Source organism: Mesoplodon bidens (assembly GCF_964165515.1).
Source record: "Mesoplodon bidens genome assembly, chromosome: 1".
NCBI classification, from domain to species: Eukaryota; Metazoa; Chordata; class Mammalia; order Artiodactyla; family Ziphiidae; genus Mesoplodon; species Mesoplodon bidens.
In genome coordinates, this window is record NC_138176.1 from 140,791,475 (window position 1) to 140,817,943 (window position 26,469).

Genomic DNA, 26,469 nt, shown 5'->3' on the forward strand with positions numbered 1-26,469 from the left:
CAGCACACAGTGCTGTGCTTGGTGTCTGCTCAGTGTTTGCTGGCAGGATAGGTAAAATAATGAATGGCCAACTTAAGTGTGAACCTTTATCTGCAAACTTCATAGCAAAGTATTTGGATTAATAGGCCAAAATATTAGCATAATACAATATATTATATATCATGGAACATGTATTTAGGGGGCATAAACCAGCCCAGTATACCAGTCATCTCAAATTTTCCTGTGTGGATTGACTGGCATCTGACAGCTGCTTTTAGTCACAGGGGCAAGTGGTGAGTGGAGACAGGCATCTCAGAAGCCAACCACAGTCTGCTGCTCAAGAAAGAGGGCCGGTAGGTGGTAAATGACCCCAGAGCAGTGTCTGGAAAAACTCCATGATGTCAACAGGGATTTTCTCCAGAGTTGGGGAATTAAGGGTCATTTGATTTTCTTTGTGCTGTTAGTATTTTCTAAGGTATCTATGGTGAACACGTGTGACTTATTAATAGGAGGATGGCACTCTGGCAGTTTCTTTTGCACACTAACTGGCATAGGCCCAGGAGCAGGGTAGGTGGCCCTGTCTGACCAGACCCTTTGGCACTGTGCAGCAAGTTCTTTACAAGCTGGCCCCTGCTCACCTTTCCATCCTGCCTCATGTACCCTGTCTTTCAGCCACACTGACCTTTTTTTTCTACTTATTTATGTGGCAAACACTCATAGATATGATACTACAGGTCACTCTTCTAAGCACTTTGAAAATACTAACTCATTTAACTCTCATAACTATCTAATGGTATCTATGAAGTGGATACTATTATTATTCCTATTTTATAGATGAGGCAACCTAGGTCATTCTGGAATATGTTTTTCATCCCATGTGCTGTGCTGTTCATTCCCTCCCTGTGATATTATGGGAATTTTTTTTTTTTTATGCGGTACGCGGGCCTCTTACTGTTGTGGCCTCTCCCGTTGCAGAGCACAGGCTCTGGACGTGCGGGCTCAGTGGCCATGGCTCATGGGCCCAGCCGCTCTGCGGCATGTGGGATCTTCCTGGACCGGGGCATGAATCCATGTCCCCTGCATCGGCAGGCGGACTCTCAACCACTGCACCATCAGGGAAGCCAGGAATTTCTTTTCTGAAATTATCGTGTAAGTCTTGGTTCCTCTGTGTTCTCTTAGCATCATTTTTATATTCAGTACTTACTACGTTGGATGATAAAGTTGCTGTGTATGTCTCTCCCACAGGTAAACTTGGGCAAGTGACTTAATTTTTGTTTCTTCCTTCTGTAAGATGTGTCTAATAACACTTATCTCACAGAGGATCTGAGGATTAAATGGCGCAGTATTTGGACTGTATGCTCAGGAAATGAGCTTTTCCTATAGGGACTTGATATATTCCTTGACACAGTTGCTGACACAGAACAGGTGTTGTCCTGTGGGAAACTGAGTGGAAGGGACAGAAGGAAAGCCTGGGTGACCCAAAGTCAAGGCCACTGCAAGAGAAGAGGGTGGAGCACCCCCAAATGCCTCCTAACAGCTTGAGCAGAAGACAGCTGAGCGAAGGCTGTTGGGTTTGGTCATTGGTGGTGTTTTTGAGAACAGCTTTAGCAGCTGTGATGAAAGGGGAGGCGAATTGCAAGTGGTTAAGGAGGAGTGGGTGGGAAGGAAATGAAGACTGGTGGTGTAATAATCTCTCTTTCAGCAAGGGAAGAACAGAGTTAGGGAAGTAGCAGGGCCAGAAGAAGGTTCTTGGTATGGATGGCAGAGGCCTGAAGGTGTCTATAGGCAGGAGAAGTAAAATCCTTAGAAGAGTGTGGGTGGGGAGAATGTTCCTCTCCCTATTGTGGCTGAAGCTCAGGCCATGATCAGAATCCAAGTTGCCCCCTCAGGGACTTGGCTCCATTAATTTTGTCCCCTGTTTGCAGCTCGGGCATCCAAGGTCTGGGGAGCTTTAGGATCCCAGCTTTCAGTTGGGATCCTTGGGTAATGTGTTTAACCTGTCTGAGCTACAGTTTCATCATCTGTAAAATGAGAATTTTGTGAACATGAAAGGAAATGACATCTGTTAAGTGCCACTACAGTGTCCTTAGCTGTTGTGTCCTTTTAACCTTCTCATAGAGGCAGGATGAAAGAGAAGGAAAAAAGGGTAAATCTTAGGGTGCTTTAGACCTGCAGAAGGAAGAAGTTGGGGCTGTGCTCCTGGGACAGCTGTTCTCTTCTCCATGAAGTAGGGGAATGGGAAGGGTTTGTAGCTCTGATGAGACTGGTGGGCTCCATGGAGGCCACCAGGTTCTCTCCACTAGAGATACACAGAAGACCTGAGGACAGCAGTGAAGGCCTGGCTAAGCACAAAGAGGACAGTTAGGATTGTTTCGTGACCTTCTGCAGCCAGGCATGCATGAGTCAAAAAAGGTGTGGGTAGAACTGGGGGCTGACGGAAATGCCGGGGGTACGGGGCTTCGTGTGCTGGGGGGTGGGAGACAGGGAGAGAGACGGGGAGAGAGGGAGGGTGGGAGGATGCACTGGTGAAATGACAGCCAGACGTCACATGGGAGCTGATGGCCTGGGAGGGTTGGCAGGTCTGAAAGTCACATGGTGACGGTGAGGATGCAGAGCTGGTTACTGGGAGCAGGATAGGGACCCCAAAGATTGTGGCCAGAGGGGAGTTTCAAAGTATTAGATGAAGCAATTTTGAATGACTAGGGCCAGGGGAGGGCTGGGTCACCCAAAATAATCCAGTGTTCTTCATCTTCATTTCTCTACTTTTCTTCTGTTCTTTGTCATATGACTATCTACACCCCCTCCTAAAATAACCTTAGTCTTTATACAGCTTTTTGTGTGGGATGTATTGGTTAATATAATTCAGTAAACATTTTTTATTTCTTCATTGTATTTGTAATAATTTTTAACAGATATGATATATCAAGTTATCTTTGCACATACTACTTTGTATCTTCTGGATTTTCCCCTGGGATAAGTTCTCAGATGTGGGATTACTGTGCTCAAGAGTGTGAATGATTCGGAGAAGGGAGTCTTGGTATGTCATTAGTTACTTACTGTAGGGGGATTTGCATTGAGCAGGGAGGAAGGGCAATAGGGAAGGGAGAAAAAAGAAAATTCAAATATAGACTCTGAATGGAGGCTTTGTGTGAGCGCCCTATGTCCATCTCACATCCTCCTGAGTTCTGTGTGCTGGAGTGGAAGATGTAACTGGTGGAGTTTGCATTTGTGATTGAGTGTTTGGTTTGGTCTCTGATGCTTTCTTTTTCGGGGGAGAGGGTGTGGCTGTCATCAAGAAGTTGAAGAAGTTACAGTGTGTGTCTGAGAGGAAGGCACAATCAAAGGGACTCTCTTTCTAAACAGATCTAGAGCTTTTGGAGGAGGGCAAGGACAGCAATTTCATCTTTGGAAATTAAAGGACTTAATTATTTTGATTACAATCCTCATAGTGTTAGTATTTTGAATAATTTTAACAATATAGGGAGACATGATTTAGATAATTATTAAGGAAATTGTAATATTTTGAATCAGTGATTTTTTAAAACAAATATTATTATTAATAACATCTTTTCCTTAACTTATGATTGGAATGGTTCTCCTTTTTTTTTCTTTTAACAGAAAAAGCACAGAAAGGGATTTATTGATGTGTCAAAAATCAGATGTGTGGAAATAGTGAAGAATGATGATGGTGTCATTCCCTGTCAAAATAAATATCCATTTCAGGTGAGCTGGCATATTTTTGCGACAGTGAAATTCTGGGCTTTTAGTCATGCTTACTATTTGACGTTAGTGTTTCCTGTCATTGCTTTGTTGATTGATTTCTTTCAGCTTTGTTGAAGTATAATTGACACATAAGAACTGTATATATTTAAGGTGTAAGATTTGATGTTTTGATATATGTAAACATTGTGAAATGATCGCTACAATCAAGCCAATTAACATATCCATCACTTCACATAGTTGCCATTTTCTTTTCTTCCCTTCTTTTTTTGGTGGTGAGAATACTTAGCTACCTTCTTAGCAAATTTCAAATATGCAGTGTTCTTAACTGTAGTCCCCATGCTGTACTTCAGATCTCCAGAACTCATTCATCTTGCATAACTGAAACTTTGTACCCTTTGACCAACATCCCCCCATTACCCCCCTTCACCTGCCCCTGGCAACCACTTTTTTTCAGTTTCTAAGAGTTTGTTTAAAATTCTACATCTGAGGTCATGTAATATTTCTCTTTCTGTGTCTGGTTTATTTCGCTTAGCATAATGTCCTCCAGGTTTATCCATGTTGTTGCAAGTGAATGTATTTTCTTTCTTTTTTTTTTTTTTTTGCGGTACGTGGGCCTCTCACTGTTGTGGCCTCTCCCGTTGCGGAGCACAGGCTCCGGACGCGCAGGCTCAGCAGCCATGGCTCACGGGCTCAGCAGCCATGGCTCACAGGCCTAGCCACTCCACGGTATGTGGGATCTTCCCGGACTGGAGCACAAACCCATGTCCCCTGCATCGGCAGGCGGACTCTCAACCACTGCACCACCAGGGAAGCCTTGGATTTTCTTTTTTAAAGCTGAATAATATTCCACTGTGTGTGTGTGTGTGTGTGTGTGTGTGTGTGTGTGTGTGTGTGTGTGTGTGTGTATATCAACTGTCTTTATTTATTCATCTGTCCGCGGACATCTCCTCATGTTTACCAACCCTGAGGCTCTCAGAACCCTCTCCTTTTTGGGTTTTCATAGAGGCTTCGTTACATGGGCATGATTGTTTACATCATCGGCCATTGATGATTGAACTCAATCTCCAGCTCCTCTCCCCTCCTCAGAGGTGGGGGGTAGTGGGACTGAAAGTTCCAACCCTCTGATCAGGGGGTTGGCTTCACTGGCAACCAGCCCCCATCCCTAGGGGCTCTCCAGTAGTCGCCTTATTAGTATAACAAAAAACACCCGTATCATTCTCAGCACAGGAAATTCCAAGAGTTTTCTAGGAGCTCTGCCGGGAACCAGGGTAGAGACCACATATATATTTCTTATTGTGAATCACAGTATCACAGGTATGAAAGTCATGGGCCAAATGAGGCAACTACAGCCCCATGTCCCTCTTAGAGCTTTATCTTTACTTCTTTATCACATCTCATTTTCTGTCTTGTAGTAAGGTATTTGATTTATTTTTGTATCTCATGTAGTCCCAACAAAGTGCTAGTTGGATGAGTTAATCACTGAGCAGAATATAGCAGTATTTGTTCTTTGGTGTTCCCATTACCCCAGGAATGCTATCTTTTAAGGAGTTGTCTTATTGCTGCTAGGAGAATGTTGCTCTTTAGGGTTGAGCAGGTATCTCTGCTGATGGGGAGGTTTGGTGATGCATAATAGAGTTATACAGTGCACAATGCGGGGAGAGAGGAGGCCAAAGGGCAGAGAAGAATTTTTTGTTTAAATATCTCTTGTCTTGGGGCTTCACTGGTGGTGCAGTGGTTGAGAGTCCGCCTGCCGATGCAGGGGACACGGGTTCATGCCCCGGTCCGAGAGGATCTCACATGCCACGGAGCGGCTGGGCCCGTGAGCCATGGCCGCTGAGCCTGCGCATCCGGAGCCTGTGCTCCACAACGGGAGAGGCTACAACAGTGAGAGGCCCGCGTACCGCAGGAAAAAAAAAAAAATTTCTCTTGTCTTGCCATAAAAATATGACTTTTATTCCACAGGATTATCTACTGAATATGGTCAGGAACAGCCAATTATTGATGAAAGAGCTATCTGTGTTCAATCCAGTGACGTGGTAAAAGGAGGTTTCTAGCCAGATTTGTTTTTTTGTTTTGTTTTCCGTTTTTTTTTTTGTTTGTTTTTGGCTGCAAGCGGCTTGAGGGATCTTACAGGACCTTAGTTCCCTTACCAGGGATGCAACCCGTGCCCTGCCCCCCACCCCCCCCACCCTATGTGTGGAAGCACGTAGTCCTAACCACTGGACCACCAGTGAAGTCCCCAGATATTTTTTTAGTTAATTGGGGTGTTTCTGCCTTGTGACTGACCATCAAGGGTAAAGTGATAGACCAAAGACAAAATTCTTGGGTTAGTTTCCCATGCTTAATTTTATTCTTAATATTAAGAATAAGACTGTTTAATTGCTCACCTGGAGGTACCTCTGAAAGAGGTACTGTGGTTAAAAGTTTGGGCTCTGGAGTCAGGATCCTGGCTTTCTGGATGACCAACCAAATGCTGATGGGCAGGTAACTTAAGGGGCACCATTTGCAGTGCATTCTATGTGAATAGTGCCTCTGGGAGTTATCTAGAATTGGGGTGTCTTGGATAGGCCTTAGTCTCCTTCTCTGTAAAATGGAAATACTAATACCTTGATGGTAGGATTAGTTGAGTTGATGTCTGTAAAGCACAAAGTATAGAGTTGGGGTGGTCAGTGCTTAATTAAGCTACCTATTGCAGTTATTTATAGTGGCAAAAGGAAGGTATAGGAGTGATGTTGAAAGAGTAGTCCATTCATCTCAAATATTATTCAGAAAAATATTCAATTGGAATAGTCCCTGTTATACCAAGTTTACTTAAGGAACTTTAGTTTATTAGATTGCAAGAAATAACAAGATTGGCAAAGCATCCTGGCCTCTGTATATATATATTTTTTCTGTAAAAGCACAGTCCTTTGTAAAATGTGTATCCCACTGGATGGAGACATGAAGAAATAGATGTGTTTTTGTAAGAAGGGAATCTAGGTTCTTTGGATCGGAAGTAATTGACTTTTGATCAATCATTTCAGAATCCTTTATATCATGATGCCTGTGGTGCCAAGAGCTCTGTGCTAGGCAAGAGTGCTGTGTCTAAGCTTTTCTCACCTGTTCCATCTTTTGTCTTATTTCAGGTTGTGCATGATGCTAACACACTTTACATTTTTGCACCTAGTGCACAAAGCAGGGACCGGTGGGTGAAGAAGTTAAAAGAAGGTAAAACTCATATAATGAGATATTAATCTGTACATAATTTCAGAATATAACATTGTTGTCACTAAGACAAAGATACGGCTAGTGTATCTTGCATTTATAATCTTTTAATCTACAATAAGTGTTTCTCCAAGAACATTCTCTGTTACTGTAAGTGACACATGTTGACGTTAACTTCCTTTTTTATAATCTGGTTCCTTCTGGTGGCATATACATAGTTTTTAAGAAGAACATGCTTTCATTTAATGTGTAATACATTTGGAGGTGACTAAGCACTGGGCTCTTATGGTAACAGGATTTGGTATTTTCTAAGAAATTGCCTATGTAGTCAACATTTGATGTGGATGAATTGACTTATATGTAAAGTATATTAATCAGTGATTTGACCTGCATAATCCTCATCGCTTTTTCTGCAGAACAAAATGGTGGTGGGCTGACTTTTGTATTTATCCATCACGGTGTAGCAGAGGTCACTTTTGTTAACAAGGGTGCCTCACCAAAAAAAGGGGTGAAAGAGAACTCTATGGATTTTCTGAATGCTGGATTATATGTTATGAGGGTTTCCTCATAATAAACGTAGTATTTGAGAAAGAATGATCAACAGGAAACATTCTGTTATCTCTGTTTTATTTCACTCATCATTTAATGTGTCTATGAATTACAGAAATAAAGAACAACAATAATATTATGATTAAATATCATCCTAAATTTTGGGCAGACGGAAGTTATCAGTGTTGCAGACAAACTGAAAAACTAGCACCTGGATGTGAAAGATATAATCTGTTTGAGAGTAGTAAGTATTAATTTTATTCTGTAGTTATATTGTGCTCAGGATGTACATACTGTTGGTATTATTGGGAGAAAGTGACATGATTTTGATTTTGGTGTTGGTTAAATATGGCCTTCACACTTTCTAGCACAGTGTAAACATAGGGTAGGTGTATTTTTGTAAGAATACTTTTATTTAGTTAGCAGTAGGACCATCTCATGGAATCAGAAGGTCTGTTTTTGGGAGTTTTTATCACAATATGAAACCTACTAAAAATGACTGTTAAAAGTGTGAGCCTAATGTAGCACCATCAGCAGCTTTTCTCTTCTCTTTTTTTTAAAGCTTTACTGAGGTATAATTAACAAAATTGTAACATATTTAAATTTTACAATGAGGTGACTGGATATACTTATCTATCCATTGGAAAGGGTTCCTCCCATTGAGTTAATAAACTCATCCATCACCTTGAATGTTTACCTTTGTGCGTGTGTGAAAACATTTAAGTTCTACTGTCTTGGTAAACTTCAGTTATACACTACAGTGCTATCAACTATAGTCACCATGTTATACGTTAGATCTTTAGACCTTATTTATCTTTTTTTCTTGCTCTCTATATATTTTCATTGAGTTGTAATTAACATACCTTATTCATCTTATAACTGAAAGCTTGTACCCTTTTACTATCATCTCTATTTCCTCCACCCCCCATCCCCTGGCAACCATTTTTCTACTCTCTATTTCTATGAGTTTGACTTATTTTTTTTTTTTAAGTTTTCCCATGTAAGTGATACCATGTGGCATTTGTCCTTCTTTGTCTGGCTTATTTCACTTAGCATAATGCCCTCCAACTTTATCCATGTTGTCACAAATGATAGGATTTCCTTCTTTTTCCAAGGCTGAATAATATTCCATTCTCTCTCTATACATGCCACATTTTCTTTATCTAGTCATCTGTTGATGGATGCTTAGGTTGTTTCTATACCTTGGCTATCATGAATAATGCTACCGTGAACATGGGAGTGCAGATATCTCTTTAAGGTATTGATTTTGTTTCTTTTGTGTATATACCCAGAAGGGGGATTGCTGGATCATATGGTAGTTGTATTTGTAATTTTGGGGGGAACCTCTATATTATTTTCCATAGTGGCTGCCTCAATTTACATTCCCACCAGCAGTGCACAAGGGTCCCCTTTTCTCTACATCCTTACCCGCACTTGTTATCATGTGTGGTTTTTATAATTGCTATCCTAATATGTATAAGGTGGTATCTTATTGTGGTTTGACTTGCATTTCCCTAATGATTAGTTATGTCGAGCACCTTTTAAGGTACCTATTGGCCATTTGTATGTCTTCTTTAAAAAAAGTGTCTGTTTAGGTCCTTTGTCCACTTTTAATTGAGTTATTATTATTATTTGTTTTAACTATTGAGTTGTATGAATTCCTTGTATATTTTGGATGTTTACCCCTTCTCAGACATGTGGGTTGCAAATATTTTCTCCCCTTCTGTTGGTTGCCTTTTCATTTTGTTGACGGTTTTCTTTGCTGAGCAGAAGCTTTTTGGTTCTGATGTAGTCCCATTTGTTTACAGTGAACAAGACATGGCCCCAATCTCTGTGGCATTTACAGTCTGTTCAAGAAGGCAGAAATACAAACCGGCTTTAATAGCATTTTTTAAAATCTGTTCTAAAACAGTATTACAAGCAAAATGCACCAGAGTGAGAGAGTCTGAGTGGACTTCTTGTTATGGGTTCATTTTTACTTTTCCTTAAAACTATCAATCATTGGTAGATGGCATTTTGACCTATTTTTGTCGTTGTCATTTTCAGGTATAAGAAAAGCACTACCTCGAGCACCAGCACCAGAAACAAAGAAGGTAAGCGGGTCTTTAACGTTTGGAAACATTTGCAGTTTATTAAGTATGTTTATGTTCATTCCTGTGATGCTGCTCCCTGCAAGGATCACATCGGAAATGGATAGACTATGGCTCACTTGATTTTTTTTTTTTTTGGTGTCAAATAATATCAATTTAATTGTATCAGATATTATCATCTGACCTTCTGCCTGTATTTTGGCTTCGAGAATTATACAAGAGGCGTGGGACTTTAAAGGAATATTTCAGTCTTAAGACCACAGTATTATGACAAAGGAGTGACTGTGAATAGTGGAGTGTGGTAGAAAACACAGGTACTTTGGACTCAGGAGGAGCCTGATCCAGCATGAATCTGATATGAGTGACTTTGGGTGGGATACTTCAGCCATTGTTTCCTCAGTTGTAAAATGGAAGTTATATACTCTACTTCATGGGATTAGTATTAAGAATAAATGAGAATGCAGGTGAACTTATTTACAAAACAGAAACAGTCTCACAGATGTAGAAAACGAACTTATGGTTACCAGAGGGGGAGGGGGATAAATTAGGAGTTTGGGATTAGCAGATACAAACTACAATATATAAAATAGATAAACAACAAGGTCCTACTGTATAGCACAGGGAACTGTATTCAATATCCTGTGATACAGCATAATGAAAAACAATATGTAAAAGAATATATACTGAATCACTTGGCCGTACATGAGAAACTAATACATTGTAAATCAACTATACTTCAGTTAAAAAAAAATGAGAAACAGTATGCTAGCTAGGTACTAAGAGTGTGCCTTGCACACGGCAGGCACAAAGCAGTGCAGATTCCTTTGAGTGGGAGGAGACCTGACAGAAGTAGTTCTGCTTTTCCCCACTGAAGGCCATTAAATGGTGGGTCTGCCTTTAGTCCTCCTGGTTTCTACTCTTGTTACCCTTGCCTCTCCCTGGAAAGCTAGTCCTGACACTGAGCAGAAGCTGTTTGATGTTTAAGGACAGCTTTTGCTCTTGTCCTAAATTCTGAAGCCTGTGAGAGGTCCAGTAGCATCAATATCATCGAACTCATGGTGCGGGTTCACCAGATTATCTAAGGCAGACTTTATACTGTGGGGACGTGCGCGTTGCTTGGCGTTTTACTGCACACCCAGTTTCAAACAGAAGACTAAACTTTTATATGTTACCTCCTTTTCTTAGCGAAGGCCTCCCCCACCAATTCCACCTGAAGAAGAAGGTAATAGTGAAGAAATAGTTGTAGCCATGTATGATTTCCAAGCGACAGAAGCACATGATCTCAGATTAGAGAGAGGCCAGGAGTATATCATATTGGAAAAGAATGATGTTCATTGGTGGAAAGCAAGAGATAAATATGGGTAGGTATTCCCTCTCTGTGGATGATACACAGTGGGTGGCTGGGAGTGAAATACTGAGTGAGAAGAGGATAACCTGTAACTGTTATGTAATGAGGCTAGTTCAGTGGCCATAAATGAAAATATATGTTATTACTTTGCAGTAACACAGTGTATTCTTAGTAGTGACTCAATAAATATAAATGAATCAACCACTCCTTTTCAGAAATTAGAATCCATTACACCGGTCTCTTTCTCATCCATTATATGTCTAATTGGATTGTTTGATCTTGGGGGAAATTACATTTTAGGTCCCTTCCCCCCGCACCCCACCCCCAAGGTAAAGTAATCTTAGATTTGTCTAGGAGAGAGAGAATGTGTATGTGTGTGTGTGTGTCTGTCTGTCTGTCTTTCCGTCTATATGTATGTGCATATGCGTCTATGTCTAAAATACATACATTCAAGAAATTTAAAAACAAACATTATTTATACAAAATAATTTAGGATTTAAAGAGAATAGTCCTTTCAATCTTATTATTGGTAAATAATGGTAAATGTGGATAAACATAGGGGATGTGTCTTAGGCTTCATTAAGAAAGCTCTGTATCCTGTGCTTACCTCTGAAATATAATCCTGTTTATATTCTGAGTTCCTGTGGATAGGAAGAGGAGGACTTTTTTGTCCTGGTTAGAGCATGTCCTCCCTCCAAGTCTGCTTTCTCACCTCCTATCCCATCCCCAGTTCCAGTTCTCTGTTCCTCAGGTCACTTCTGGAGAAGCAGTGGAAGCCTCTGGGTTGGGCAGGGTCCGTGTCTTCTGCTCACTTCTCAGCAGTGGTAGATCTCCTGAGTGCTGGTTTGCTGTGCATTATTACCTTTTTGGAAACCTTTTAATCTATGTTTACAAGAAGGTCATCACTGCTTTTTTTTTGCCAAACACTGTAGAAGATTGATTTTTATTTTTTATTACAGACATTTTCAGATATCCAAAAAGTACATAATAGTATAATGGAGCCTCTTGTCACTTGACTTCAGAAATTACCAACATTTGGCCAGTCTTGATTTTAAAATCTTCCCAACTGTTTTTTCTCGAGTATTTAAAACTAAGTTCAAATCATCATGTCATTTCACCCCTAAGTCTAACTGCTAAGGATTTTTTTAAACAGCTGCTGTGTCATTATCATACTTAATAATAAGTTAAAAAACATCATCTGTAGGCTTTCCTGTAACATTTTCAGGACTAGAAGAAGAGTACAAATAAAAGCCCAGATATCATATGTTTAAATATTTAGAAATTATAAGTCAAGCTAACAAACTGGTAAATAAGATATAACTTATCCTCCAGCTTGACAAACATACCTTCAAAATGACCAGGAAGGCAATGTTTGGATTGGAGTTCCATGCCCGAATGTGATAGTGCACAGAGGGCCAGCTCCCTGGGGTGTCTCCCTTCTCTCTTCCCTTCTGCCCTGGGCTCCATCTCACATGTACCTTGTGAATCTCCCAGCCGTACATCCAAACTCTGTCCACATGGTTTGCAAAAGCCACCCCCCAACTTGGTCACTCCTTGGACCTGGGCTGGAGTGGGTGCACACAATCAGCATCATTTGCTTTTCAAAGGATGAAACCCATTGGGAAGGCCCACTTAGGGCTTGGTAGTGGGCAGAGAATTCTGGGGCCCTAGTTATGCAGATGATGGTCCAGAGGAGGGCTGAGGGATCATGGACTTTAGCATCCTCTCGAAAGTGTGAGGTCAGAGCAGGGGCCCTCTGGCCCAGGTCTAAGGATAGTACCGACTCTGTAATTCTGGTTTCCCTTGATTAGCTCTAATCTGTATTTTACAGTTTAATCAAGGTTGAAACAAGGTCCACACATTGCATTTTGGCTGATAGGTCTCACGTCTTTCTTTTATTCTGTAACAATCCCTAGCCTTTTTTTTTCTCATTTTTGATTTATTGATAAAACCAGGTTATTTCCTCTATGAAATGAGCCACAATCTAGATTAAGCTGTTTGCTTCCACATGGTGTCATTTAATATGTATCTGTGTCCTGTATATCTGGTTGTTCCACTTCTGATGATGCCAGGATTACTCATTGGTTCAGGTGTCAACATTATTCCTCTATCATAAAGTTCTTTATCAATGTTTCACCTAATGATTTTGGCATCCATTGATGATTATTGCTTAGATCCATTATTTCATTAGGGATAGCAAAATGGTGATTTTTCTAATTCTGTCATTCCATCTGCATTTATTAAATCTCTAAAGAAGAACTGCCTCATGAGCCAGTTCATTTAGTTCATGCAGGAAAGGCAAGATACATTTTGGATTCTTAGCTTTTACCAACTTTTCAGAATAATGAGTTGATGACCAAGCTTCCTCTGTTGATAACAATGGTAACCAATAATGTTTTGTGTTATTATAGATGCTTATATATTTGGTTTCAGTCTATTGCAGTCATTATTCTTTTTGCTTGAATTGTCCCATCGTGGGTCAGTGGTAGCTATTTTTTTTTTTTCGGAACTTGGACCTCTCACTGTTGTGGCCTCTCCTGTTGCGGAGTACAGGCTCCGGACGCGCAGGCTCAGCGGCCATGGCTCACGGGCCCAGCCGCTCCGTGGCATGTGGGATCTTCCCGGACCGGGGCACGAACCCGTGTCCCCTGCATCGGCAGGCGGACTCTCAACCACTGCGCCATCAGGGAAGCCCGGTAGCTATTTTTGATTTGGGACGCTTTTAGTCTTTCTCAGCTTCCCTGCTTTCTGAATAAAATAAAATAGCTCAAGTTCGTCATGTATTTTTCCTGACCAAACCTGCAATTTGCCATTTCCCCAAGGAGTTCTGGCTCCTTGTAGTAAGAAGCAATATTTAGAGACAACAGTTGGGGTGCTTGGATTCTAATTGCTGCTGGATTGTTGTTGCTTCTAGGCCTTTCTCAGTGCAACAGAGCTACATATATGCACTGGTATGTGTGTTTGTGTGTGTGTGTGTGTGTGTTATGAGTTCTTACTAATAGTTCAAATTCAAATTTAAGATTACAAGGTTTTTACTCAACTTAGAAATTTTATACATGTATCTCTTTTATGCTGAAATTCTTGGCTCTAACCAAGATTTTACCTGATATGATTGCTCCTTAAACTGTAATGTGCATAGGAGATAGGAGTCATCTGGGGTAAAATCAAAGATTCCATAGGCCCACATAGGCCTTCTCAGTTCAGATCTCTTGGGGTATGACCCAGGAATTTGCTTCTTTTTTTTTTTTTTTTTTTTCGGTTGTGCACGGGGCTTGCAGGATCTCAGTTCCCTGACCAGGGATTGAACCCGCACCCAGTGCATTGGAAGCATGGAGCCTTAACCACTGGATCACCAGGGAAGTTTCAACTTATGGCCCTGTTGCTGGCTAGCTTTGAGACCTTGAGAAAGTCTCTCAACCTTTCTAAACCTTAGTTTCCCCACCAAAAAGTGGGTACAATAATGCCTGCCTACCTCAGAATTTTTGTAAGGATCAAATGAGGAAGTTCTTTGTAAAGCATCAAATACTATAGCTATATTTACTTATTGGGGGTCAGCTAGTCTTTCTTATAAGCTTTAGGCAGTTTTATACTTTATTCCAGAAAGACAGTAATTTTTCTTTTAGTACTCTCTCAATAAAATAATTTCAGTTTATCTAGAGTATTTTTCTTATTTCTAGGAGTGAAGGATATATCCCAAGTAATTACGTGACAGGAAAGAAATCAAACAACTTAGATCAATATGAGTAAGTAAAAGGTTATTTTGTGAATATGGAGAACTAGAAAATGTTTTTATTTTCCTAATTATGTAAGACATTTTGGAGATTAATGGTTATCTTTCATCACCTTTAGAAGGATGTACTAACTTAACGCAGTTGTCTAGTATGGTAAATAGACGTTGTGAGAATTAGTTTCTATAATACACTTTACCTGAAGGTACTATGTGTGAATAGGATTACAGAAGTGAATATAATTGAATTGATTTTAAACAAATCATAGCTTTAGCTGACTTTGAAATACAGCTCATTGCTCATTCATTCAAGAAGTCAAAATACAGTTTCCCAGAGTGGCCTTTAAAAAAAACATTTGATTGTTTCTTTTTTCTAACTATAATAACAATATGTGATTATTGTTTTAAAATTCTTTGAAAATATGAAAAATGTTAGTAAGAGAAATTATTCAGAAATCAACTAGAGTTGACCTCTGTCAACATTCATATATTTCCTTTCAGTCTTTAGAATCATGCTGTATACTGTTTTATATCCTGTTTAATTCACTTAATAGTATATTATGAGTGTGAGTATTTCCTCATGCCATTAAATGTACTTGGAAAACATTTTAATAATTGCATTATATTTCATTCAGTCGTGAATTCTTCAAATGTTTACTGAGACCTTATTGTGTATCGGGCACTGTGCGAGGCCTTAAGGGGTACAACCAGACATATGGCACATGGATGTGCAATAATTTATAGAATCATTTCCTTATTTGTGTGGCATTATGTTGTTTAGGCATCTTTACTATGTAAAAATACTGTGATACCTCTTCCTGCTTATTGTCTTAAACTAGATCTCTAAAAATCTACATACTGAGCTAAAGGCTAGTTATGAACTTCTTAAGACTCCTAATCATGCTGTCAAATTACTTTTCAGAGAAACAATGGGCTGCTGTTTATATGCTCACTAGCAGTGCATGGCCAGGTTTTAGTGAGAGGCTCATATATGCCAAGTATATATGAACCTTTTGTGGTCATTCTGAGGTGGTGTATTCATGCTTCATTCACTTCTTTAAAAACAACACTGTCACCACCACCACCACCAACACAAAGCTGTTTCCTCTGTCCATGTTACTTCCTGTAATGTGAGTGTACCTTAAAAGTCTAGAAAAGGATTAACAGATTCAAAAGTCCTAGCACTCGGTGGTGTGACCCCTCAAAGTTGTTTTAGGAGTAGGTGAGGGTATAAAAAGCATGTAACTAAAATAGTGGTTTTGTTCTTGAATAACTTTTAGGAAAATAGAGTAAATCCTTAGAATTAGGGAAGGTGCTGAAAGGTAAAAACTTGGACCTGATTTTAAAGGGATCTGACCCGAGAAGTAACTGGTGATTTCAGGAGGGATGTGCTTGGAAACCAGATAATCCTTATCTAAATGGGAGAATGCCCCTTATGACTCATGGGATTACAAGTAAGGGTTTTAGGAAGTTTATGATTCATTGCCATGCAATTGTTGGGTGCCTGACTCCACCTCGGCACGACCGAGTGAACTTGCCATGGGAGTCCCGTCAGCCAGCTGCCCAGGGATTGGGGATTCCACGTGGCGTGGTGCCAGCCCTGACTGGATGAGAAAGGAAAAACCTGTTCTCAGTGCTGACAGTCATTCCTGCTGTCTTTCCACTCCACTATTTGTGTTGGATTTTGCTAAAGCCCATCCTGTAACACGTCTTAAATGTCTCCAGGGTTAAAAAGCCTTTTGCCAGCTGCTGAATCAAGAGCCCTTCTGCTGTTTGTTTGGGGGCAGGAGCGTCCGGGCAATGACTGTCTACTGGGCTCAGCTCAGGACTGGCAGCCTGCAGCTCCCAGGGCCGTCAGTACCCTAGTTCCCACCTCCACACCCAGGTCCCGGTTGGGGGAGGACAGGACCCTCGGAAGTGCTGCAGGAAAGAAACTGGACTCGTTGTGGTGGTCAATAAGATGTTCTTGATGGAAGTGTGCTAAAGGAAGAAGGTGACAGGAATGCAAGGACCCTTAGAACAGGAAAAGTCTAGGACAAGACTTTGTGTGGGTGATCCAGGAGGCAAGGGCCAAAGTGAGAACCGGCAAAGATTATATAGCTCGTTAGTTGGTTGGTTGGTTGTTTTCAGTTTTTTCTTAGTTTATACCTGTTGCCTCCTTTTTCTAATTTACCCAACCCACCCTCCCCAAGAAGCTTGGCCAGGATCCATCCTTTCCAGAAGGTTGTCCCCAAAGCTGCTTTCCCGTCTATTCAGACAGCACTATGAAGTCCTGTCCCTTTGGAGTGTTTGAAGTGACCAGCCAATCTGAAACCCTCATTACCATTAGGGTTTTGATATCTAAGAATGGAATGACAAGTTACTTACAAATCCTGGGCATTCTTTCTAGAAGTATATAGTTCCTTCATCAGGGGACGCTAACTAACCTCCAACAGGCATTTCTATGCCGGGCTCGTGGGCGCTGCACGTGGGGGCGTCTGGGCGGCAGCTCTCCGGTTCACTCCGGCTCACCACGTGTGCATCGTTCTTCCCGACAGGATGCATTCAGCAGAGCCACTCTTGTCTTTCCCTCCTTGCCTGGTGATGGGTATCATGGAAGAGGAAGAGAAGCCACAAAGAACCGTTAGGAAATACTCACCACGAGATGACTCATCTTTTTTTGTGTGTGTGTGATATGCGGGCCTCTCACTGTTGTGGCCTCTCCCGTTGCGGAGCACAGGCTCTTGGACGCGCAGGCTCAGCGGCCATGGCTCACGGGCCCAGCCGCTCTGCGGCATGTGGGATCTTCCCAGACCGGGACACGAACCCGTGTCCCCTGCATTGGCAGGCGGACTCTCAACCACTGCGCCACCAGGGAATCCCGATGACTCATCTTTTGATTTGTTCATCACTACTTCCTCCTTTCCTTCCTTCAACATACCCTTCAGGGTCTGAGTTTATATCCTAGGGAGGAAAACATCCTTTCTGGGGAAACTGCAAATACCAAACCACTTAGAATAGGATTTGTGCTGTGGATTTTTTTTTCTTTCCTTATTTCTTTTATCCCTTCCCAGGAGCTTGAATATACCAAGTGAGGAAAGGACCTTTTCCTTTCTCTGAGTATCTTATATCGAATTTCTCTTGAGAGGCGCAGTCTAGCTTTACTGATTTCTTGCATCTGAACGTGAGCCTGAGCCTCCATCGCTTACTCTCACTGTGAAGATGTGGGCTTGGATCTCCTGTGATTAATAAAGAGAATTTTTTTTTCAATCTTTCAGGTCCTGCTGGTTTATAATGCATAATGAGAGCTGCAGCTACCTTTTGTATCTTTTGTGATTGTTTTTGGTATCCTGACAAATATTTCTCCTATCAGTGGGAAAGCTTTAGGGACAGAATATATTCTGTTCTCCTCATTTATTTTATTCCTCAGTTGCATTCAGAAATTGATCAGAATTTAAATTTGCAATTTTGTTGAACTTGGTCTCATTTCCTAAAGTGGGGTCCACAACAATGGGATCTTAATACCCACAATTCTGAGGCCTGGTTAATCACTTCAGGCTCCAAATAAAATAACAGTTTTTGGCTTGTGTTGAGGTTATAATTTGTGTTTGCCCACTCCAACTACATGAAAGAATCCAGACCAAAAATGATCTTGTATTTTTTTCTTTGTATTTTTCCCTTCCTCAGTCAGGGAAGGCCTTTGTATTCGCTTGTCTTGGGGTGTTTGCTGGGCCAAAAGCAGGTGCCGTTTCTTTTATAAAAGGCTGAGACAGTGGTGGAAACTTCACGGGTTTAGAGGGGCCAAGCTGGTTTCATAACATTGGAATCCTTGGGAAATAGGACTGGATGGAGGGTTCTCTGCCCACTAAAGTCCATCTAGAACAAACCACACAAAACAAAACAAAAACCCAAGTTTAAAGCTGACAGTCTGAGTTCATCTTCTCTGGCCAACTTGCTCATAATCCCCTGGAGAGCATTGGCTAGGGGAAGTAGGGAGAGGGGAGTACCTCTGAGGATGAGGTGGGAGATGGCAGTATCCATCTTTCCTTAGGAAAGATTTCTCAAAGGTTAAGCAGGGGCACCGATATGCAGGGGCTTGGCACAGAGTGGTGGGAGGGCAGGTGCCACTGCTTGGCCCTGGTGGGATTCCTACAGTAGACCTTTGGACGACTGCCAGGGGTCGGGGCTGTGCTGGAACCAGTAAGTCTGGAAGACCCAGGAGGCCTGCTCTTCTGTTTTGCTCTGTTTCTTTCAATACTTGGGACCTTCGTGAAATTTGCGGGGGAGGCTTCATGATGATTTGAGATGGGGATGGGGGCTTGGGATTAGATTTAATTGGAATCCAAGACAATAACGTGGTGACGTTTCCTGCGTATTTGAGTCAGTGGGGTAAAATTCATTCTTGCTATTATTATAATAGTTAAAAATTGGAAATGATTTTTATGTTAAATAATGAAGACTAGCTTAAATAAATGATGGCGCATCCAGACCGTGATGCACAGGACTACATTGCTTTGCAAAGATGTGTATCGTATACCGTTATATGTAAAATTCAGGTTCTGATACAGCAAGTGTAGCTTGACCTCACTTTAATACAGAAAATAAGAATATTGGCATACATATGTGTCTTCATAAAAATATGGGTAGAAAAAGTCTGCATGTATGTGTATCCAAATGTTACTAGTGGTTGTCTATATTATTGAGATTATGAATGAGGTCTTGTTCTTATTTCTTGTTTGTTATTGATGAGTAATATTATCAATACCTTGCTATTCCTAAAAAGAAAAAAGAACAATTTTAAAAACCTGAGGCCTTAAACATATCTTTTTCTGTTCAGATGGTATTTCAGAAATATGAATAGAAGCAAAGCAGAGCAACTCCTTAGAAGTGAAGTAAGTGTTTGTACTTGTCTTGTGGGTTTGGTTTCAGCACAAAATCAATTGTAGCGAATCCTTGATTAGTAATTCCACCTACCTCTGTTTCTAAAGCCCAAAAAATACTATGGCGTAAGTACAAGTTTTCATTTTTTGAAATCATTTAAAAGTGAAGACTGCTCTATTAGTTTCCTGGGGCTGCTGTAACAAAGTACCACAGACTGAGTGGCTTAAACAGCACAAGTTTGTTGTTTCATGGACCTAGAGGTTAGAAGCCTGCAGTCCAGATGTCAGTGGGCGTGGCTCCTTCTGGGGGCTGTGAGGGAGGGATCTGTCCCAAGCCCCTCTCTTTTTCTCCCCATGGTTCTTCCCTCTATGCATGCCTGGCTCTGTGTCCAAATTTCCCTTTTATAAGGACTCCAGTCATATAGGATTAGCACCCCCACCATGACCTCATTTTCACTTGATTCCCTCTGTAAATCTCCACAGAAGCTCACATTCTGAAGTACCAAGGGTTAGAACTCCAAAGTATGTTTTTTTTTTTTTTTTTTTTTTTTGCGGTACGCCGGCCTCTCACTGTCGCGGCCTCTCCCGCTGCGGAGCACAGGCTCTGGACGCGCAGGCCCAGCGGCCACGGCCCACGGGCCCAGCCGCTCCGCGGCACATGGGATCCTCCCAGACCAGGGCACGAACCCGTATCCCCCGCATCGGCAGGCGGACTCCCAACCACTGCGCCACCAGGGAGGCCCCAAAGTATGTTTTTTGAGGGGGAAAGAATTAAACTCATAACAATAGGTAATAGCTATACATGGGCAACATTTCTTTACTGTTTCTTACTGATTTATCATTTGCTACCTTGATATTAGTATTTACATGTGTTTTTCCTTTTTGCTTGAAGTTCTTTGTTTTAAAATAGTTTACATCAGTGTTATGTGCTATCTTTTATAAATTAAGTTTTAACACAATATTTAGTTGCCTTTAGAAATGTGCTAAAATTCTTACACTTTACAAAGAAATAAAGTGGAAGGATGAAATCTACTATAGAGGAAACTAAGTGGACTTAATGAGGAGACAACCTGAGTCTAGCTGTGACTTTTCTAGTGTTTTTTGCATCTGTAAGACAGAGAGGTTGGATTAGAAGATGACCTCTGCAGTTCTCTGCATTTATGATCTAATTATTCTATTTAGTAATTGCTCCCAGTCTTTTTTTTTTACATCTTTATTGGAGTATAATTGCTCTACAATGGTGTGTTAGTTTCCACTTTACAACAAAGTGAATCAGTTATACATATACATATGTTCTTTTTTTACATCTTTATTGGAGTATAATTGCTTTACAATGGTGTGTCAGTTTCTGCTTTATAACAAAGTGAATCAGTTATACATATGTTCCCATATCTCTTCCCTCTTGCATCTCCCTCCCTCCCACCCTCCCCATCCCACCACTCCAGGTGGTCACAAAGCACTGAGCTGATCTCCCTGTGCTATGCGGCTGCTTCCCACTAGCTATCTACCTTACGCTTAGTAGTGTATATATGTCCATGCCACTCTCTCACTTTGTCACAGCTTACCCTTGCCCCTCCCCATATCCTCAAGTCCATTCTCTAGTAGATCTGCATCCTTATTCCTGTCTTACCCCTAGGTTCTTCATGACATTTTTTTTTCTTAAATTCCATATATATGTGTCAGCATATGGTATTTGTCTTTCTCTTTATGACTTACTTCACTCTGTATGACAGACTCTAGGTCCATCCACCTCACTACAAATAGCTCAACCTCGTTTCTTTTTATGGCTGAGTAATATTCCATTGTATATATGTGCCACGTCTTCTTTATCCATTCATCCGATGATGGACACTTAGGTTGTTTCCATATCCTGGCTATTGTAAATAGAGCTGCGATGAACATTTTGGTACATGACTCTTTTTGAATTATGGTTTTCTCAGGGTATATGCCCAGTAGTGGGATTGCTGGGTCATATGATAGTTCTATTTGTAGTTTTTTAAGGAACCTCCATACTGTTCTCCATAGTGGCTGTACCAATTCACATTCCCACCAGCAGTGCAAGAGTGTTCCTTTTCTCCACACCCTCTCCAGCATTCATTGTTTCTAGATTTTTTGATGATGGCCATTCTGAGTGGTATGAGATGATATCTCATTGTAGTTTTGATTTGCATTTCTCTAATGATTAATGATGTTGAGCATTCTTTCATGTGTTTGTTGGCAGTCTGTATATCTTCTTTGGAGAAATGTCTATTTAGGTCTTCTGCCCATTTTTGGATTGGGTTGTTTATTCTTTTGTTATTGAGCTGCATGAGCTGCTTATAAATTTTGGAGATTAATTCTTTGTCAGTTGCTTCATTTGCAAATATTTTCTCCCATTCTGAGGGTTCCATATCTCTTCCCTCTTGTGTCTCCCTCCCACCTTCCCTATCCCACCCCTCTAGGTGGTCACAAAGCACCGAGCTGATCTCCCTGTTCTGTGCAGCTGCTTCCCACCAGCTATCTATTCTACGTTTGGTAGTGTATATGTCCATGCCACTCTCTCACTTTGCCACAGCTTACCCTTCCCCCTCCCCATATCCTCAAGTCTGTTCTCTAGTAGGTCTGTGTCTTTATTCCCGTCTTGCCCCTAGGTTCTTCATGACATTTTTTTTTTTAGATTCCATATATATGTGTTAGCATACGGTATTTGTCTTTCTCTTTCTGACTTACTTCACTCTGTATGACAGACTCTAGGTCCATCCACCTCACTACAAATAACTCAATTTTGTTTCTTTTTATGGCTGAGTAATATTCCATTGTACATATGTGCCACATCTTCTTTATCCATTCATCCGATGATGGACACTTAGGTTGCTTCCATGTCCTGGCTATTGTAAATAGAGCTGCAATGAACATTTTGGTACATGACTCTTTTTGAATTATGGTTTTCTCAGGGTATATGCCCAGTAGTGGGATTGCTGGGTCATATGATAGTTCTATTTGTAGTTTTTTAAGGAACCTCCATACTGTTCTCCATAGTGGCTGTACCAATTCACATTCCCACCAGCAGTGCAAGAGTGTTCCCTTTTGGCTCCCAGTCTTTTAAACCTGTGCTTTCTTATTTCATCTCCTGCTTAGTATCCACAGTGGAGGTTTAGTTGGACGCTTCTTTCTGTAGTTTATGTTACGAGAGCAATAGCAGGTGACTTTGCTTGATTCAGATGACACATCACCTCTCCCTGCCCCTCCCCCTCTACAGGATTCTTACACGCCTCCCTGGTGACCTCACAATGAGAGGCAGCTCTAGGGAAGTGGGTAGCTAGAAGTCCTGGGGTCCAAATCCTGGCTCTGCTACTTACTAGCTGTTTGAGTTGGGGCAAATGTCCAACTTTTCTGTGCCCCATTTCCTTACCTGTAAAGTAAACAGGCAAGGAGATAACAATAGTACCTACCTCATAGGACTGTTTTGAGGACTGAGTAGATCCACATATTAGAACATATTAAAACAGAATAAGTGTTCAGTAAACATGTTTTATTATGAATTAACTGTTAATGATCATTGTCCCTAATTGTTCTTACCAGATTTATTTGTGGGCCTTTATTTCATTCCATTGTCTTTCCTAGGAATAAGAAGAAAATTTATTTTATTTTAATCTGTTAAACACACTTTCATTTTAAAGCAATTTCAGTGCTAGAGATTGACTGTGGCATTATTGGTGGAGAGCTATTTGAGGTTCCTCGCTTCTGTTTCTTGCTCTTAGGCTAAGAACCTGATGAGGATTTAGCTTTTGGTCATTCAGCGTGTTGCTGCCTTTTGGTTTTCTCGGCTTAAGTTCCTTGTGCCTCTGTCTCTCCTTTCATAAAGAGTGATATTTAACATCAATTTCCAGGGGAATTAAGGATTTGTTAAAAAATCTTCCTATAAAGAGCACTGAGGTATTTACAGGAAAAATGCTGTGTGGATATTGAGTCGGGATTCAAGGCTTATAGCAAATATGAAAAATGTATGAAATGAAATCTAGTCATTAAGAAATACATTTTTCAGTAACTGTTTCCCCACATGTCCAGGACATAAAGGAATTGCAAAATTTTGTCTGTTAGTTCTGGAAGGGCCCTGAGAGATTGTCTTGTTGAGATGTCTTGTACTAGTGTGTGTGAAGAGTTGTGATTGTGGGGAATTATGAGTGAGCTTTCTTTAACTAATCTCACGGTTCAGTAAAGTGAAGTGGAAGGTCACATGGATGGGAGACGGTCACATGGATGACTTACCTGTTGGTAAGTTGTGCTTCTCCAAAGCAGATTTTCTCGGCAGAGGATAATAATCATAAAATCATAAGATTGGGTTCTTGGATCTTCTCTGTGGCATTGGTATTTGTTATTGGACTGAAAATAATTTCTTCTTGGATTTTAGGATAAAGAAGGTGGTTTTATGGTAAGAGATTCCAGTCAACCAGGCATGTACACAGTCTCCCTTTATACAAAGTTTGGAGGGTAAGTAATCTCTCTCTCTCTCTCTCTGCTTCAATTCAGAGTTTTTATATGAAGTTCTTATATAGTTTATATGGGTTCCTAATTTTCAAAAAAATAAGCTACAATTCAGCATTAAAAAAATCTGAACTTGATTTCTGAAGTCTATACCATTTTTATATTCATATCTAGTAATTTTCCTCATTTTCCATATATATATTTGTTCTGAATGACTACCGAAACTTTAGCAACATTCCACAGATAATTACTTTGCACTGTGCTAGGTACTAAGGATACCACACTGAGCCAGGTAGACACAGACCCAGCCCTCCAGTAGCTTAGTGAGGGCTTCTTTCAGACAGGCAAACAGGCAGTGATGGTATATGTGAGTGACTGCTATGCAGGGAGGGCAATGTGTGTGTGTGTGTGTTTGTGTGTCAGGGTGGGGGTTGGTGGCACATAGCCCCAACACATCTGAGTTAGGCATTAACGTTGTCTACTGACATCCAACGTGAGACCTGATGGGTGAGGCAGGCAAAAGTTGGAGAGAGGGAAATGTGTTTCTGACACAGGAAATTGCCTGGACCTGGAAGTGAGGGAGCACTTGGTGAGCTGACAACAGTGTATTATAGCTGGATTGTAGAAGGGGAGGGGCGGGGGGAAGGGAGGAGAGAGGAGCCTGAGAGGTAGAAGTGGAAGACATGCCATGTCCATGTCAAGGAGTTGGAGCTTTATCTTCACAGCGGCAAGTGTTCTCTGGAAAGGATTTTCAGCAAGAGATGACTCAGGAAGATCTAAGAAACCTAAAATAGAATGTGTACATGATTTGTACGTCTAGTTTATTAACTTTTAGAGGTCTTCTGGACATTTGCAACACCAACAGCAGGGACAAAAAGCAGTATCCAGCTAATAGCTATTTTAAGACTTTTAATTGTTGGTAAATGGAGTTTTGGTAAATGTTCTCTTTCACGATCTCATGCAAGGGACCAAGTATCAGTGACCACTTCATAACTTCCTTTTGTTAAGTTGAAAGGTGAAGCTAAGAAGAACATGGGGAAAAATAAAATTTGTGTAGAAAATAAAGGGGGCCGTATGTAGGGACCCTGATAGAAAACATCTTAAGGGTGAAGTTACATTATTCCAACTTGGTTCTAACACATTCTGATTTTTGTTACAGAGAAGGTTCATCAGGTTTCAGGCATTATCATATAAAGGAAACAACGACATCTCCAAAGAAGTATTATCTGGCAGAAAAACATGCTTTTGGTTCAATTCCTGAAATTATTGAATATCATAAGCACAATGCAGCAGGTAAGTGAGCTGTTAAAACCTATTTCAAATATAAAGTAGTGATTAAAATGATGAGACATTGTGATGAATTCTTCCTTGAGCAAGTTTATGTTGTAGTTAGTTGTAGAAAGTGATTGATTTAAAATTACTGCATATTAAGGAAATGATATATACAAAGAGAAATCAGAAATAATAACTCTAAAGAAGCCCCGTCTTGACCTTAAAACACAAGTTATCCTTATCGTGTGTGGCAAACGTTCACATCTGCCACATACAATACAAGGTTTACATCCTTGGTACTGACAGAGGTTCTTTGCTTGACCGAACTTTAGTCAGGCTCCTGGACCATCTCCTGGGCCCATCTGTACACTTTCTTATAAAATCCAGTTTTGGCAATAACCCTGCTAAGTCACTTTAACCAGAACCCCTTACCCTTGAGATTTGATGTCTAATCACCCTCAGTAACTGGTCGGGTTCATCGCCTTCCACCGTCCCCCCGGGTAATGTCTGGGTACCCTGGCTTATTTCAGCAAGAATCTTGTTCGATTAGTTTGGCCAGAACCACTCTAAGCCCTCCCTGCGTTGATGTTTCTTTTAGTAATTTTCCATCCACTGATTCCCCACCCTTCTCCGTGGCTGTGAGTTCTCATTTGTCCAGGCTGTATTCAGAGTCGGGCCCATCTCTCTCCCCCACTTTAAAATCCCATTGCAGTGGTCCTTATACCTATCACAGTGGTCCTGAATAAAGCCTGCTGGACCATCTTTAAAAGCGTCATTGAATATTTTTTTTTCTTTAACAGTACCGAACTAAAATCCAATGTATGTCTATGTCGCAGCTGTCACAGAAGCTGCCAGATAAGCAGCTTAGGTTTAGGCCTGTTTTAGAGGCTTCCAAAGACTAGCAGAAGAGTGTCCCAGACACGTCTTCCATCTTCCCAAATCTTTGCTACACTTAACCACCAGAGTGGGAATAAACCAAACATCAAAAACAAAACCAGAAACGACATTTGTGCCCTTGGAAGCTCCAGAGGATGAGATAGAAAGATTTCTAGCCTTTGACTTCAAAGATGTAACTGAGCAGGGGTTAGCCAAGTGTCCAGCCCAATTTATGGAAAATTAACTTTTGAAATTTTATCAAAGGCCTTTGCCAAGTCTGTTGCTATATGTGACTCTCTTCACGTCTCTCAGATAGTGATAGGAACAGTTATTGAGATATAATTTACACACCATAAAGTTCACCCACATGATGTGTAC

General features: G+C 40.9%; 1 protein-coding gene across 6 annotated transcripts in view; it reads left to right on the top strand.

The window, feature by feature from the left end:
- TEC (tec protein tyrosine kinase) overlaps positions 1–26,469 on the top strand; it is a 156,127-nt gene that overhangs the window by 110,725 nt on the left and 18,933 nt on the right. For 4 of the 6 annotated variants that reach the window (XM_081236591.1, XM_081236587.1, XM_081236588.1 and 1 more), the window contains 9 exons: positions 3,598–3,702; positions 6,828–6,909; positions 7,571–7,699; positions 9,502–9,548; positions 10,731–10,906; positions 14,571–14,636; positions 19,437–19,491; positions 23,870–23,949; positions 25,103–25,236. In XM_081236591.1, the coding sequence (XP_081092717.1) occupies positions 3,598–3,702; positions 6,828–6,909; positions 7,571–7,699; positions 9,502–9,548; positions 10,731–10,906; positions 14,571–14,636; positions 19,437–19,491; positions 23,870–23,949; positions 25,103–25,236 (874 nt within the window). Of the gene's footprint in view, positions 1–3,597; positions 3,703–6,827; positions 6,910–7,570; positions 7,700–9,501; positions 9,549–10,730; positions 10,907–14,570; positions 14,637–19,436; positions 19,492–23,869; positions 23,950–25,102; positions 25,237–26,469 lie in introns of those variants that run through there. The other 2 variants (XM_081236590.1, XM_081236589.1) reach the window with 2 other exon arrangements.